General features: G+C 40.5%; 1 protein-coding gene across 17 annotated transcripts in view; it reads left to right on the forward strand.

Annotated features, from left to right (window-relative positions):
• LOC124160101 (calcium/calmodulin-dependent protein kinase type II alpha chain) overlaps positions 1 to 16804 on the forward strand; it is a 320103-nt gene that overhangs the window by 281759 nt on the left and 21540 nt on the right. For all 17 annotated transcript variants that reach the window (XM_046535829.1, XM_046535833.1, XM_046535832.1 and 14 more), the window contains 2 exons: positions 1159 to 1234; positions 1750 to 1844. In XM_046535829.1, the coding sequence (XP_046391785.1) occupies positions 1159 to 1234; positions 1750 to 1844 (171 nt within the window). The remainder of the gene's footprint in view (positions 1 to 1158; positions 1235 to 1749; positions 1845 to 16804) is intronic.

The raw sequence follows: 16804 nt of genomic DNA on the forward strand, positions 1-16804 counted from the left end.
TGGCTGACCATGTCGGTAATCGACATGCAAGCATGCAAATCAGTCAATATCTATTATTTCTTGAGGGCAGAAATCTCTATGCAAGCCAAGCATTGATTTTCAGCACTCTATGAAGTTTTGGTGAGTTTTCAGATCATTAATAAGTGGCCTTCATGAAGCAGGGTAAATTTGAAATTGCTTCTCACTAACATGTCTGGCTTAACATTGAAAATGAAGCTATGAGGGATGGATTGCAGCATGCCATAACACATGCTCTGTTATATTGCAGATGTGTATAGAGGTGTTGAGAGTAGAAAAAAGTAATGTGATCCTTTAAAAGAGAAAGTATATAATGCTCCTTGTTAGTGTTTGACTTTTGTGTGTCTTTGTGTGGGAGGTGAACAGATTTGCTGATCGAGTCTTATTATTTGGGTGCTTCTAATGCTTATATTTTTTATGTGATTCAAGTGTGAAAATACAGTTTGAGGTAACTTGTTTGTGACTGTGATTTTGCATTAAATGTATGGTTAATATTTTTGTTGGTTGTGTTCTGCAGCAACATATATTTTAGGCAGAAACTCAGTTGAAGGAATCACTGGTTTGGGCAATTATGTCATGGAATACGAGGATTCCTGTGCAAATTTCAATGGAGTTGCATCTCACGGAGCATTTTAGTTTGTTACTTTCTGGAAAGTGCCTTACATCCTATTGGGTTGCACCGTTAAATTTGAATGAAGGCCATCAGTTTTGGGAAGGATATTTAAAATTAATTTAAATTGTTTTTGCATTGTTCAACTTCCCTGGGCGAGGGAGGAGTGTTCCATTTTTCCGTCCGCAGTCCCTTCAGTCATTGGAGTGCTCTTTTTCAAAGGAAGTTTCTTGAGCTGGTGTGTGGTTGTGGTGGTGCGCTCACTCTCTGTGTTGACATTTTGGCCGTTGTTTGAATTTGTATGTTAGGTCTTGAATATTTGCAAAAGAATGTTGATCCTCTGGTGCTCTCCTGTATTTGAAATGATGGGAACCATTGAAACAATTGATTATGATCCCCAAGCTGAGTTCAACATCTGCACTTGTCTTTAGTATGCGTAACACGTCCCTACGAATGCCTATTTCACCTAAAGTTATGTTGCCATTTGATATCAAGCTATTTTTCTCCTTCACTGATTCCTTGGTTTTCAGCGCGCAAGCAAGAGATCATCAAAATCACGGAGCAGTTGATTGAGGCGATTAATGCCGGGGACTTTGAAGCGTACACGTAAGTGCTCTCTCTCCTCAGCTTCCGTCTCTATCTATCAGAGTAATAATGGGTCAAGTCATGCATGCCTTGTTATTCCTTTCCTTACCACTTGATGATAAAAACATTATTCTGAAATGTTGAATGGAAATGCTCGTGGTTGACGTTTATACAAATTGTTTTTATCTTATTCAAATTTAAGACTATCGTCAAGAATGTTATTTATCACCAAAAGTGGGTTTTTTAACTGATAACCACACTTTGCTAGGAACAAAAAAAATGCCGAGGATCACTCATGTGTGAAGCAGTCAATTTTTGATAACATGCTACTGAAATTTTCAAAAGCGATTCAAATACTCATATATGATGATCAAGCTGATTTTTTTTCTGAGGTATGTTTTCTAATGAAACTAAACCAAAAATTCAGCCACATTTTCAAGTACCAAAAAAGGCTTCTTTGTTGGACCCCCCCCCCCCTTTGCTGTCTGGGGTTTGCACTTGCTGTCTGTGTACTCATGTCGTTGTTGTATTTCCAGCAAAATTTGTGACCCCCATCTAACTGCATTTGAGCCTGAGGCCCTTGGAAATTTAGTAGAAGGAATGGACTTTCACAAATTTTACTTTGAGAATGGTAAGTTCTGTCATAAGTTTTTTCATTTTGGTCTCTACCTTTTGTCGTTATTTTTAGCTGAATTAATACCCTCCTAACAGCCCTTCACTGGCTATTCACTATGGGATAAATAAGTACGAACTGGCACACTTCATTAAGTGGGAACAGCTGCACTGCTTCACTTTTATTCTACTGGTACCCCGTTTACACTACTCACGTATCTACCTCGATCCATACCCACGTAGCCTCAAAACGTCGTGTAAACGCGCAGAGTTACCATGGTAGGCCTTGGTACCTAACCCTGCCGAACTTATCATGGTTAGCGCTAGTGCGCCTAGAAAAAAGAGTTAGGAAATGAAAATCGAAGCATGTACAATTATTTCGCACCGTTGCAATCTTGATACGATAATTGATATTTCATAAATAACTCTAGTGCATTAAAAATATATGGCAAGGATTGAAGACATTATTGAGCAGGTAATGGAAGGACGTAAGGGGAAAGTTTTTTCTGATGTTCTATTTAGTAAATGGTAGCGGATATTCTACCCCAAACCAGTTTTATGTATTTATTTATTTACAGGATAACCCATAACCATATATCCTTACACTATACTTCATAGATAATGGAAAATAACAAACATACATATAGCATAAACCGATAAAAATCGTTATATACAGGATTTCACGATAAAATTCACCCCAAATAACGATAATATTTAGATGGAGATATGGAGAAATCAATTATTGTGCCGAGTTAAGGAAATCAAAGCCTTTCTAGTTAAATAATAAGAGCAATATGTACTGTCTTTAATGCGTGAATATTCTGAAATTTTTTGACATATTCTCTCGATGAATCCTAGATTCTTAAAGGCTTCACGGACAGTTATGACTAGTTTTAGTTATACCTCATCATTCTGGATAGCTGGGAGTTGAAGGCATAATTTCGTCTCTGGTAATTAAAAACAAGCAGGTGAGGATTTGTATAGTTATGACGGGATCCATTAAAATTTACTAATAAAGGATATATGAACAATCTAATTAGGAATTGATAATTTTGTAGTGAAATAGGGCATTGTTGGAGGAATGAATGTCGTGCAAGTGTTGAAATAAAGTGAAATCTCTTATTCAGCTGAACTTCTTTAATGGTGGGTACAGAGTGCAGGCCAACTTCACAGGTTACGGTTCGGCGTAAGAGTGAGTGAGTATGCCGGGCGAGACGATACTCCTGCTCGGCCCAGCGCATGCGCACTAGACCTCTCCCTCCCCCTCCATCGCCACCTGGAGGGAATTCAAAAAGCCTAAACATACCGCCCGCCTCGGCAATGTCGAAATAATTACCTTAACATTTATAGCCGCCCGCCGTGACAAAAATATCGGGGCAGCCAACTTACAGAATCAAAGAAAACATACAAAAATGAATATGACTTACCACCGAAACAAGTAATTTAACAATAAATATTTAGTTAGGCAATTTACATATCATATTGACAGGGCGCAGAATAAAACCCTTTGAAGTTTTTTTTTTATTTTAAATGAAATTTAGTAGATTTTATCGCTGCCTCCCATAAGCCTCCGAAGTGCGGCGCGTACGGTGGGATAAAGGTCCACTGCGTCCCCGTGTTGCTCAGCTGACAGCCGACTTCTTTATAGAAGGATGAGGATTGCTGGAACATTGTCTTCAATTCTTGCGCAACTCCTCGGAAGGTTGAGGCGTTGTCGCTGTAGAGAAAATAACAAGCACCTCTTCGCGAAACAAATCTGCGAAAAGCAAGGAGAAAAGTGTTAGTGGTAAGATCAGATACACATTCAAGGTGAACGGCCTTCGTTACCATACAGATAAAAAGGCAAATATATCCTTTATATGCTTTGTGACCCCGACCCTTAGTAGCCCTCAGGAGGAATGGACCAGCATAGTCCAGTCCAGTAGATAAGAATGGTGTTTGGGGTTTAACCCTTTCTTCTGGAAGATCACCCATGCGTTGCACCAGAGTCTCTCCACGAAACCGGGCGCAGGTCACACAGGTCCGGATTTCTCGCTTTACCACCACGCGGCTGCGGATGATCCAGTACCGTTGCGCTAGGTACGCTGCTGTAGCTTGCAGTCCGCCATGAAGAGTGACTGCGTGTGCGTGGCGCACCAGCAGCACGGTGAAATGGTGATCCTTTGGAATGATGATGGGATGTTTCTCGTCATAGTCCAGCACTGCATTTCTTAGCCGACCACCCACGCGAAGTAGTCCATCCGCATCGCAAAACGGTCGAAGAGGTAGCAGGGGTGAGGACCTTTTCAGGGATTTCCCAGACGTCAAGGCTGCAAGTTCGTCTCGGAATGCTGTGGACTGCATGCTCCTGATTACCGCAGTCAGAGCTTGGGCACGCTCCTCGGGGGAGACAAACCCCGAGCGTTTGTGGCTTTTATCCCTGAAATTGTGTAACCATCTTAGGCACAGAGACATGACGTTTAGCAGGCGCAGGTATGATGAAAATCTTTGTAATACATCACCTGAGTTATGAAGGGAAGTTGCAGAGTGGTTTACGGCCATCCGCATCTCCGAATCCTCAGCACCTGATGATTCGGGTTTCCCACAGCTCCACCCCTCTTCCCGGCCGGCAAGCCATGGTGGTCCACTCCACCAGAGAGAGGAGTCCATCAGTTCATCAGGGCTGATCCCACGGGTTGCGGCATCAGCTGGGTTGAGCTTGGTGTTGACGTAGCTCCACTGGGTCCCCGGAAGCGACGTCTGGATCTCCGCGACGCGATGAGCCACGAAGGTCTTCCACCTTGAGGGGTGGCCACGGATCCAGGCCAAAGAAACTGCTGAATCTGTCCAGCAGAATACTGGCACAGACACGAACTGAAGGCCCTCCACTATTTTCACCAGGAAGCGAGTTAAAAGTACAGCTGCACACAATTCAAGGCGAGGCACACTAACAAGTTTTAACGGGGCGATTTTCGTTTTAGCGGCCAACAGGCTAACATAGCCATCCTCCCCCTCCCCAGCAACACGCAAATACACTGCTGCTGCGTATGCCCTCTCAGAGGCATAAACTCTGCCAACGTTCAGTAAGTTCCAAAGATAGAACTTCATCCCATCCTACCTTGGACAGCCACAAGTCTTGCAATATAATTTTGGCCACAATTAGTACAGGTGCCATCCAACCTAATGGATCAAATAATCGGGCTATCTCCGAAAGCACAGTTCTCTTAGTCACTACTGCCTCTCGGCCGGTCGGATGAGCAACCCTCGCACTAAATGTATCTAACACTGGTGACCATCTTACTCCCAAGGTAGCAACCACGTCTGAGTCAGAAAATACTTTCTTCGGATTTTCATCATCCGAACAAAGACTGGGTTCGTTAGATGCCCACTTACTTAATGGAAATCCGCCCCTCGCTAGTAATTCAATTAACTGTCTCTTAACGTCCATAGCATCAATTAAATTAGCTGCACCACAAAGAATGTCATCCACGTAAGAATGCCGTGCCACTGCTTTAGCTCCCAAAGGGAATGAATGACCCTCGTCAAGTACCAATTGCCGGAGTACTCTGATAGCTAGTAAGGGGGCTGGAGCCGTACCGTAAGTAACCGTAGTCAGCTTATAATCTGAGATTATTTCGGAAGGATCCTTACGCCAAATAACACGTTGAAAGTCTGAGTCGTCCTCATGCAATCGAATTTGGCGGAACATTTTCACTATGTCCGAAGTAAAAGCCACTCGAAAAAAATGCCAACGCGTTAGAATCAACCACAAATCCGGTTGCTGACGAGGTCCACTCAACAATAAATCATTTAAAGAATTACCAGAGGCACTCTTAAAAGATGCATTAAATACAATTCGAACCTTACGCGTTTCGTCATTTTCTTTCGAAACAGCATGGTGTGGCAAGTAATATAATTGATCGCTCGCACTAGTAAGTTCCATGTGACTTAGATTTAAGTATTCCGTCATAAATGCGGCATACTTCTCCCTCAAAACAGGTTGACTTCTGAGTCGATTCTCGTTTTTCAAAAATAATTTCATAGCTGACTCCTGAGAAGGATACAATTTCAGCGAATTGTTTGGCCTGAATGGCAAACGTACTACATATCTCCCATCAGAGTCCCTGCGGTGAGTCGTTTTAAAATGATTTTCACAATAAGAATCCTCTTCTGACGGCGGTGTTACCGTGGAAACTTCCTCAAGGGACCAAAATTTCTGAATCTCATCCATCACCCTTTCATATGCTTGCACATGCAAAGCGGTAGCACAGTCATTTTGAAATTGCATATCCTTCGCACGCGAAACAGGTCCCATTAACACCCATCCAAAAGGAGTTAAACGAGCAGTAGGACTTCCTACAGGCCCTTCGCGAACTGCACTTAAAAGTATTTCCCCGCAGACATCGGCGCCCAAGATGAGGTCAACTGATGAAGGAATGGCATGAGTTGGATCCGCAAAGGTCAACCCCTCCAGATGAGACCATGGGTGCAATTTTGCATAGTGGGAGGGCGTAAGAGCGGTTAGCCTTTTAAGCACCAAGGCTTGAAGATCTAGTTTAAAGTTTCTGTCGAAGGAGGATGTAACTGTCACGTTTACCATGCTCAAAGCAGTACCCACTTCATGACCTTGTATGCCCATGATCGGAACGCTGACCTTAGATCCGCGAAGTCCCAGAGTTTGCGCCAACCATTCCGTAACAAAAGACGTATCAGACCCAGTGTCTATGAGTCCTCTCACTGTGATACATTTTCCCATAAGTGATTCAACCTGGGCATAAAAAGTCGCTAAGAGAAACACTCGACTTGAAGAGCTTGCGCGACATAACACTGCACCGGGGGGAGTCGAAGGGGAAATCGTGGGCGACTTTAATGGTATGGCATCAGCCGATTGAGGATTATCCGCGAGTCTCGGAAATGCTTCATGCAGTAGCGTATGGTGCTTGCTGCCACACGCTAGACACCGACCTGATGATCGACACCGACTCGCTTCGTGATTACGAGAAAGGCAATTTAGGCAAAGAGAAAGCTTGATGACTTCTTCTCTTCGTTCCTCAGGTTTAAGAGCCTTAAAACCTAAGCAATAGCTCAAAAAATGACCCCTTGAACAGAGCGGACAAGCGGCATTATTTCTTCTCGAAGACTTTGATGACACTGCATTCAACATTTTACTCGACTGACTCGGTGATTTCACTGAGTTATTTCGACCCCTCTTTGACTCTGAATTTGAAGCCGAATTGGAAGAAGCTACTTCTCTTGAAGCATCCAAGGCACGAATTCGGTTTTCAAGGAAATCAGACAAACTCACAAAGGACGGCACCACACTCATTTCTGAGTGAGATAATTCCCACTGGAACCGTGTAGAAGAATCGAGTTGACTGACTAAAAGGAATACGAACCATTCGTCCCATGCTTGAACTGGCTTTTGAAGGCTTTCAAATACCCTAATAGTTTGGCGAAATTGATCTAGGACTCGCTTCAGTTCAAAGGAAGTCGCCTTTTGCATGTTTGAGAGTTCAAACAAACTCTTCATATGAAAATTTGAAAGAACTCTAGCGCTACCATACCGCTTCTCTAAGTCATTCCACGCCCCTTGGTAATTCGCCCCAGAGATAGGCAAATTTTGTATTACTTCAGCGGCAGGCCCACGTTGGTGGGTTTTAAGATATAAAAGTTTGTGCACATTTGATAAGTCTGGCGCCTCGTCCACTAGCTTTTGGAATTGCTCTTTAAAACTTTCCCATTCTAACAGGTCGCCAGAAAAAACAGGTAATTCTCTTTTCGGAAGATTAGAATTAACTGAGGCGCTACGTGATACTTCATTTTCACATGAATTCGATCGTTTTAATTGAGACACGTAGTCAGATATGTTAGACAAAGCGTCGATATAAAGCTCCTCCACCCGCGAGAAGTGATCATTTTTCACGTACTCTGTCTTAGCGGCTTCGGCTTGCTCCAAAACTACGAAGTGGCCCGAAAGAAATGCATTCCAATACGAATCAAGCAAGTCCTTACGTTTCTCGAGTAAGTTAGCGGTTAGTCTGTCCTTGCCCAATTTCATCGTATTTGACCAAAAACGAGAAATAAGTTCACTTTTACTCATTTGAGTTTGCACAAGGCTTTCTAGATCCTTCGACATACTTCAAAGGGAATGATTGAACACGAAATAAGACGATCGAAGGAATAAAAGTTTCAGCAGTGAAGTCAATCTCACCAAGAACCAGATGAAGTTGAGGCAGGCCGTGTAGAGCAGAAACTTCTTCAAAGTCCTAGGGAAGCACACACCCTGGCAGATGGAGTCGTAGAAAAACCATCACTATTGAAGAAAAATTGTCGAACCACGTGGCTTCTAGAAATTTCCACCTAAAATAAAAGTCCATTAAGTGCCGAAAAAAGGAGAAAAATTTCACAATACTGCACGTATTAAACGCTGGAATCGTAGTAAAACCGGAATAGATCCGGCCCGAAGGACCAAATTTTATGTTGAAATAAAGTGAAATCTGTTATTCAGCTGAACTTCTTTAATGGTGGGTACAGAGTGCAGGCCAACTTCACAGGTTACGGTTCGGCGTAAGAGTGAGTGAGTATGCCAGGCGAGACGATACTCCTGCTCGGCCCAGCGCATGCGCACTAGACCACTCTCTCCCCCTCCATCGCCACCTGGAGGGAATTCAAAAAGCCTAAACAGCAAGGGTTTTCAAATTGACAAGGGATTGAAGGTATGAAGTGTTGTTATCAGACAGTGAGATTCGTAAATCTTAATTATTTAATTTGAGAAATTTATTTTGGACACCTTCAAGCCGGATTGAGTCGATATTATAATTAGGTGACCTGTTAACAACTGAGTATATTCTAATTTGGAATGTAGCAAAGCAATATATCTACTGTCCTTACCACTTGAATATTGTTCAATTTTGGACAGATTCTCATAGTGAATCCTACTTTCTTTAAAGTTTTACCGAAGTTCGGTCCAGCTTTAGTTTTAGCACATGAAAACATTAATATAATTTTGCTTCTTAATTTCCTGGATTTCAATTTTCTCCCGCAGTCACATCATCAGTTGTTATCTGACACAATTCAACAACAAGGCAGCACTGAGTTAAGATGGTAACTTTTAGACCAGTAAACGTGCCCTGATTCCAATTGAGGTCGGTACACACGTAGTGTAAATGGGGTAAAGGTGGCAGCACAAATACAATTTTCTCCCGCAGTCACATCATCAGTTGTTATCTGACACAATTCCACAACAAGGCAGCACTGAGTTAAGATGGTAACTTTTAGACCAGTAAACGTGCCCTGATTCCAATTGAGGTCGGTACGCGCGTAGTGTAAATGGGGTAAAGGTGGCAGCACAAATACAATTTTCTCCCGCAGTCACATCATCAGTTGTTATCTGACACAATTCCACAACAAGGCAGCACTGAGTTAAGATGGTAACTTTTAGACCAGTAAACGTGCCCTGATTCCAATTGAGGTCGGTACACACGTAGTGTAAATGGGGTAAAGGTGGCAGCACAAATACAAAAACAAATGACAAACTGTGTGTGCAACAAAAAATACAAATTGTTTGCGATGACATGCATACAATTTTATGCATCCAACACTTCGTTTAATGTAATGGTTATTTTTTGCTGTGATAATAAGACCCATGTATGTTTGCGAGTGAGGGATAGGTAATAAAAGAAGAAAGGAAGAGCAAAGGAATTGACTCATGATCGCATACACTAATGATGTGCTTTTGTGTGGTGGCACCCAATTGGAAATATTCAAGTGAATATTTTTCAATTGACAAAATTTACAATTTCAATTGGAAAAATTTACAAATATACAAATTCATCCAATATATATAACTTATTATTAGGTAGGATATATATGTACTTAAAATCTAAATTTCACAAATTCTGAATAAGTGAAATATACAGTACACTAATCCCGATTATCCTAAAAAAGGGCTAATGATGATGGGGAGAGATGGCACAAATAGTAATTGGAAAACACGGATAACCCAAACTATCACCTAAATGTCTTGCAATGTTCGTAGTTTACCTAAAACAGACAATATATTCTTATTTAAGCAGGTACAGTCGGATCCGGATTTAAGGTTTTCGCATTCAATGTTTTTCTGCATTTAGTGTTTATTTTTTGGGGCCGCGATTCATTCCCTAAGCGAGCAATGTAAAAATTATCCTCATTTAGCATTTCCTCATTCTGCATTGTTCCGCATTTAAGGTCGTAAAAAATTGTCCCGCACAAGATATTTTTGCCCGATTTAATGTTTTTTCATTATGGTTTATTCAAATGATTATCAAAATCTTTGACTTTCTGCTCAACAACAAGAAAATTCTCATGAAATTTTAGCAAGAGTCGATTGAGTCTACTCGGGAATGCTTTTTCATCAGCATTCTCTCACAAACTTGCAAGCCGGGTGATGTTTCACTCCCCTTCTTATCCAAACACTTTTTGTTTCAAATTCAATCTAATGGAGTTAAGTTATCCCTTGATAACCTGTAACGACCTTATCTTTCACTTCTTGAACTTGACTTTGATGATTACGTGACGACTAATGACACGAGTTATTTTCCGAGGGCGCTACTATGATGGTTTTCTGGGAATGTTTTTTTCATTGATGTCTTACGCACCTTTCAACTTTCATATCTGATCTCTACAGGAAGTGCATTGTTGGATCAATATTTATTCAGTCCGCTATTTTCCCTTCGAAAGAGGAGGCCCAATATTATTAGTGCAGTTTAACCGAAGATTCTTTCTATAATCCATTCCAAGGCTAGTTTCTCTGGATCAACCGTAAAAGAACGGAGGAAGTGTTTTCCCTGACATGATGGTGGGTAACCTCCATTTGACCTGCATGAGGCTGTGGAAATATGACAACAAATCTGGTGTTACTATCGATTTTAATCACCTTTTACTTGTGCGCATACTCAAATGAAGATACTCCTATTATGGATGATCTCAGAATTCGATATGTGCAAAATGTGAGGATTTTTTGGCTCATTTGGCCCTCATTCACTGAGGCAACACAATACAATACAACAGTTGGCAAAATTCCAGATAACCTTCCATTAAATAGATATTCTGTAGTGGATATAGAATTACAGATTAAGGACCTTTGACTTTGATTTTAACAAAATGTTGAAAGTTCATTTACAGGGTGTTTCTGAATGAAAATTGGGGTTTTAAAGCTTTATAATACTTTTTAAATTATACTTTTAGTTATAAATTATATGTCAAATGAAAGAGCAACTCAAACTGTTTTGTTTTTTTTTAGCAGCAATGCACATGTGCGTGAATTGTTTCCGCCGCGATCCGCTAGATAGCGGTAGTAGCAAAGATGGCGACTAGTGAACAGAAAGTGTTTTGTGTTTTACAGTTTTCAAAGACTGAATCTGTAGTTACTGTGCAACGCATGTTGCACAGTAACCTCAGATCTGCACATTATGAGTGTTTACATGTCTACTGAGGTGAAAAGTCGTTTCATCACTGAAGACAACATGATCAAGAAAATCATCATCGTCGTGAAACAACATTTCCACTGTGAAGTTGGCCGGTAATCTGTGGTCTGTAGGCTTTAGAGCCAGTAATAACTGTAAATGGTAAGGATGCAGTTGCAAGCGTTTCCTTAAAACTTTCCAAGCAGTCGACATAGGAATTTCTAATTCACAACTAGCCTTCCAGATTGATTTCTTTGTGCTACGTGTGAACGACTCTCTCACTCGCTCAACAGTCTCTTCGCTAACTCTTGGTCATCCCGTGCTCTTCCCTTTACAAAGGCAGCCTGTGTCTTCAAACTGATGATACCATCTACGGATTTTATTGTCACTTAGAGGATCACAACCGAATTTAATGCGGAACGAACGTTGCACAGATTCAGTCTTTGCAAACTGTAAAACACAAAACGCTTTCTGTTCACTAGTCGCCATCTTTGCTACTACCACTATCTAGCGGATCGCGGCAGAAACATTTCACACACATGTGCACTGTTGCTAAAAAAACAAAACTGTTTGAGTTGCTCTTTCATTTGACTTATAATTTATAACTATAAGTATAATTTAAAAAGTATTATAAAGCTTTAAAACCCCATTATTCATTTATAAGCACCTTGTATTTGCAAAAGATTTCTTTGAAAAATGAAGTTGCTTCCATTATAAAAAGTGTTAAAATTAGTGTAAAACCCTCTTATTTTCTAACTTTTTTTTTAATTTTCCCCCACATCCTAGTTTTGGATCCCCCAAACGACATTCCTGGCTACTCCTCTGTGTGGCACCTTTTAGTGACTTAAAAATATATTATTTATTATTTTAAAGCGACTCCAATCATTACAGACCCTTAAAGCTGAAAAAATGGCTGGTCCTTATTTAGTGTTTTACATTTTGTCCCCCCTGAAAAATGTTTAATCAGGATTTGACTGTATTCTGTTATTTAAGAGTGCTTCCCGAACTCAATGAGAGCTTTCTGTTATAGGGAGTTATGGCAGTGGTAATAAGATTCACACAGCGTTAGTTCAACAAAGTATATTCGGATATAAACGGATACAACTCAATGGTACATTAGGCGCGAACACACAGAGAGAGACCACTAGCGTGCACCGGAAGTGCGCGAGCACACAATCGACAATCATCCAATACAATCGATAGTATCGAACAATTGATACAGGATCATAGCAGACAGACATAAAGAAACTATTGAGCACACCCTTCAACACTCCCCTTTGCTCATTGTTGTAGCCCCAATTCTTAAGTGAACTTCTGAGTCATGATACGGTTTAATCCCTTGGTTAAAACATCAGCTACATTTTCAGAGCTTGGGATGTGCACATAAACTATTAAACCCTTGGATACACAGTCTTTGACATAAAAGTAACGCACTTGGACATGCTTTGAACTTTCGGCAACAACCTTGTCTTTGGACCATGAAATGGCTCCCAAGTTATCACATAAAATCTTACATGGTCGAGGACAGTAAAAGGATTGCCCTAATTCGTTCAACAAGGATGATACCCACACAACCTCTCTAGCTGCTTCCTGCATTGCAACAAATTCTGCCTCACATGTTGATTGAGACACAATCTTTTGCTTCCTTGACAACCAAGACACAGCGCTGCCAGCCAGTATAAAAACATACCCACTCCTGGATTTTCTGTCCACTGTGCAACCTGCGAAGTCTGAATCACAAAACACCCTTAAAGTTTTCCCAGTCTTTCGATAAACAAGTTTCAACTCTTTCGTTTTGAGCAAATACTTAAACACACGCTTCACAGCTCTCCAATCAGACAAAGTAGGATTTACACACTTTTGACTTAGTTTACCTATGGCACATGCAACATCTGGACGGCTTACTGTGGCAACATACATTATATGACTAATAGCTTGCTCATACAATTTTTATCAAAAGATTCATCACAATCAATGTCAAAACCAGCTTCACACTCCTTAGCTAAAGGTGTTGACACCCCAGTCTCGTTCATAATATCAAATAACTCTAACATTTGACTCACTTGGGCAGATTGGTCGAACACAACCGTCTCACTGTCAGGCATAGTTAGATGAACAGAAAGAAATTGGGTGTCAGAGTCCAACATTTTGACATCCAACTTTTCTTTAATCTCGCCCTTAAAACCTTCAATCATAGACTTTTTCCCAACAATCAAAAAATCGTCAACATACACAGCCCAGGGTTCCCACTCAACCGTGAAAACCTTAAAACCGTGAATTAGCCGTGAATTTCGTCTACTGTGAAAAAACCTGGAAAAAGCCGTGAATTTCGTCCTTAAACCTTAAAAATCTCTCAATCTTGATAATAATACCTTCCCAGAAATTTTCAACTTCGTTCGTAGCCAGCGCACTTCTATTCATTGTGGCGAGCATCGTCGCATGGGTCAGAAAAGCGTGGGAACGAATGTTGCCTGAAGAAAAAAAAAACATCTTTCCCCAGGGCAGGCCTTTTCTCTCCCCCCCACCTGAAATAATACACCACTTCTCATCAGCTTGTTTACTTTCCTCGACTGGCTTGGTTTCCCCTCCCTCGGTCACTGGTTAGTCCCCCTTCCATCCAATTAGGCTTCCTAGAAACTAAATCTAGATGGCATTTGTGTCGAAAAATTTCAACGTTTATTCAACACCCTCAATCCTGTGATTGGAAGACCGCTAACCTTGACAACCTGCTATGTGCTGTGGACACTACGCTCCCTGAGTTTGAACCGGGCGACAGCGAGCTTTCGGCGCGACGTTACTAATTCTCGCGCGTTGCGGCCTGAAAACGAGAGAAGATTTCCGCTTATGGCAACACAGCATTACATGATTTTCGCATGCGTCGACCTGGGACTTGCCAGTTTTACGTCGCAACCGGAAAGTTTGTGTGGAAATATTTGACGAGTGATGAAATAAAGTGAAAGTGAAAATAACATGTTTCAGCAGGTATTTATTATGTATTTATATATTTCAAACCAAGTGAATTATAATTTACCTATTTGCACCTATCTAAGACGAGGTTTTTTTTCCTCCTAACTCCTGCAGAAAAGAGAACTTACAGTCGAATGCAAAATTCTCGACGTCAATCGGGTTGCATAATTTTCGCCAAAAAAATTATGGATACCAGAGTTTGTCACCTAATATATATAGCTATACAACGAAAAATCAACGTCAAAAATACCTGAACAGTAATTTAGCTTATTTAATTTTGTGTTTAAGTGAAAAACTATTGCTATTTTAGGCAGCAGGTAAAGCGTGCGTGCCAATCAATCGCCGGGTGCACTTCTGCCGTGTCCACGAGATCGCCTGCTTTACCCTGGGTTCGGCTCCATTCAAGTTAGAGCTTGATCAACGTACAATTGTTTGTGTGATTGATTACAATTTACCTAAATTTTAACCAGAGGCGGATCCAGGATTTCTTTCTGGGGAGTGGAGGAGCACAAGCAAAGCCGTATCCAGGATTTTGTTCTGGGGGGAGGGGGGGACACAAGGATACAAAACAAGCGCAATGATAATGTGACCGTATTCAAAATAATGCATATTTTTTAAGTGTCTGGGGGGTATGTGCCCCCGTGCCCCTCCCTAGATCCGCCTAGGATTGTAACGTTAAAGCCTCAATGCCGTCGCGATATAAACTGCTACAAAAGTATTTCCATTTTTTCCAGAGCAAAAGTATGAAGGGAACATGATTTGCCTCTGATTACCCTGGCGAAAAAGAATGGTAACATTTGTGTAACCTAATGGTAACTTTTGAGTGTACCATTAGTGTAGGAAAATGGTAAACTCTGTGAAGGCTGTGTGTAACCATAGTGTACATAGTTATAACTCCAGTGTACAATCTGTGTAACTTTGTGGTAAAGTGGCCCAATCTGTGTAGGTTTTGTGTGTAACTTGTGTAACAACTGGCGCTGAATTGTGTACAGTGAGTACAGAACCTGCAGTGGTACATGATGTACACTATAGTACCATTTAGTACACAGGTGTACAATAATGGTAACAAGGGTACCATGCAATTAGGATTAAAATTAAAAACATAAATGCAGGAATGTTTAAAAATCAATCTTTATTGCTGTTTGAAGAAGAACTATAAACCATCAATTGTTGCCTCCTCTACTCCCTCTTGATGATCTTGATAGTTCCTGTTAAATGAAAAAGTAAAATTAAGAACATTTGTCAAGCAAAATTTTATAACTTGATAAAATGGACAAAAATTTGGTTTAATGCATAACATTACACTTTCTGTCAAAACAATCTTTCTTTTTTTTAATGAAATGAAACAGTGGTTGAGAGAACCTTATTTTTCACAACATTTTCATAAATAACAACCCCTTAAGTTACTGCTCATATTTATTATACCTCATACCATGTTGATTCCAGCCAACTTATATTAAGCCAATAGGTAAAATAAAATTTGAAGTAACTTACGAAGCCAGGCTCCTGAGATTTTCTTCTTCCCCAAGCCAGTGTTATGTCTTCCATTTAAATCGCTGGCCAGCTTTGACAACATGGTCATCACCTCTGCGGACTTTTGTGCAACCATTAATCAAACTCATTTGGTTATTAACAGAAAAATAAATTCTAGTAATTTTATGCATTTATGTTATCACAACTCTATTTATTTTCTAACAGAATTTTAAAAGAAGCCACACTAATAAACAGCTTCAGAATACTTCCACAAAGATATCAAATTTAGGAAATTTAATATTTTTATTCAATGTAACTTATAAGTTAAAACACCAATTGACATAATATGGGAAAATCAATTACACACTAATGCTGCAAAGAAGTGAGAACTGCACTACTGATTAGGATGATCAATATGATGGCCTTTCTTCTAGGCAGGGGCGGATCCAGGATTTTTTTCTGGGAGGGGCACAAGGAAGGCCGTATCCAGGATTTTGTTCTGGGTGGGGCACAAGGATACCTCGTGTTACAAAACGAACGCAATGATAATGGGGCCGTATTAAAAATCTTGCATAATTTTGAGGGTCTGGGGGGGGCACGTGCCCCCATGCCCCCCCCCTGGATCCGCCTATGCTTCTAGGCATCCCTAAATTTGTCATGTCTAAGCCAATGCTTTGTAATTTTCTAATTCCTTAGATAAAGCACTTAGGTGATAAAGTCGAACTGCATCTGTAAAAGAAGGGGTATTCTCTATGACAATGATATCAACAACATGTAGTCCAATTAATCATCATAGGTAATTCATAAAATTTTTGAAGGATCAATTTATATGGAAAATAAGGAAGAGATATGTTAGACAATAACTTATGTAGTGGGGATGAAGAGCTTAATAAGAAATAAGTCTTACTGAAGAAAGGGATAGATGTTTTTGGGGTGTTTTCACAAAGAAATATCCTTTTGATTTAGAATTGCCTCAGATAGTATCTCTCCTCTACTGATGAAAAAATGTAATATAAAACTTACCTAAAATTATTGTTTTCAGGCCAAGCTCAGAAAATACTCTTTTATTTTTGTAGCCTATCCAGCTATAGTTGGCTTCCAAGATGTCTTTCATGAC

The sequence above is a fragment of the Ischnura elegans genome, chromosome 6 (genome assembly GCF_921293095.1).
Source record: "Ischnura elegans chromosome 6, ioIscEleg1.1, whole genome shotgun sequence".
NCBI classification, from domain to species: domain Eukaryota; kingdom Metazoa; phylum Arthropoda; class Insecta; order Odonata; family Coenagrionidae; genus Ischnura; species Ischnura elegans.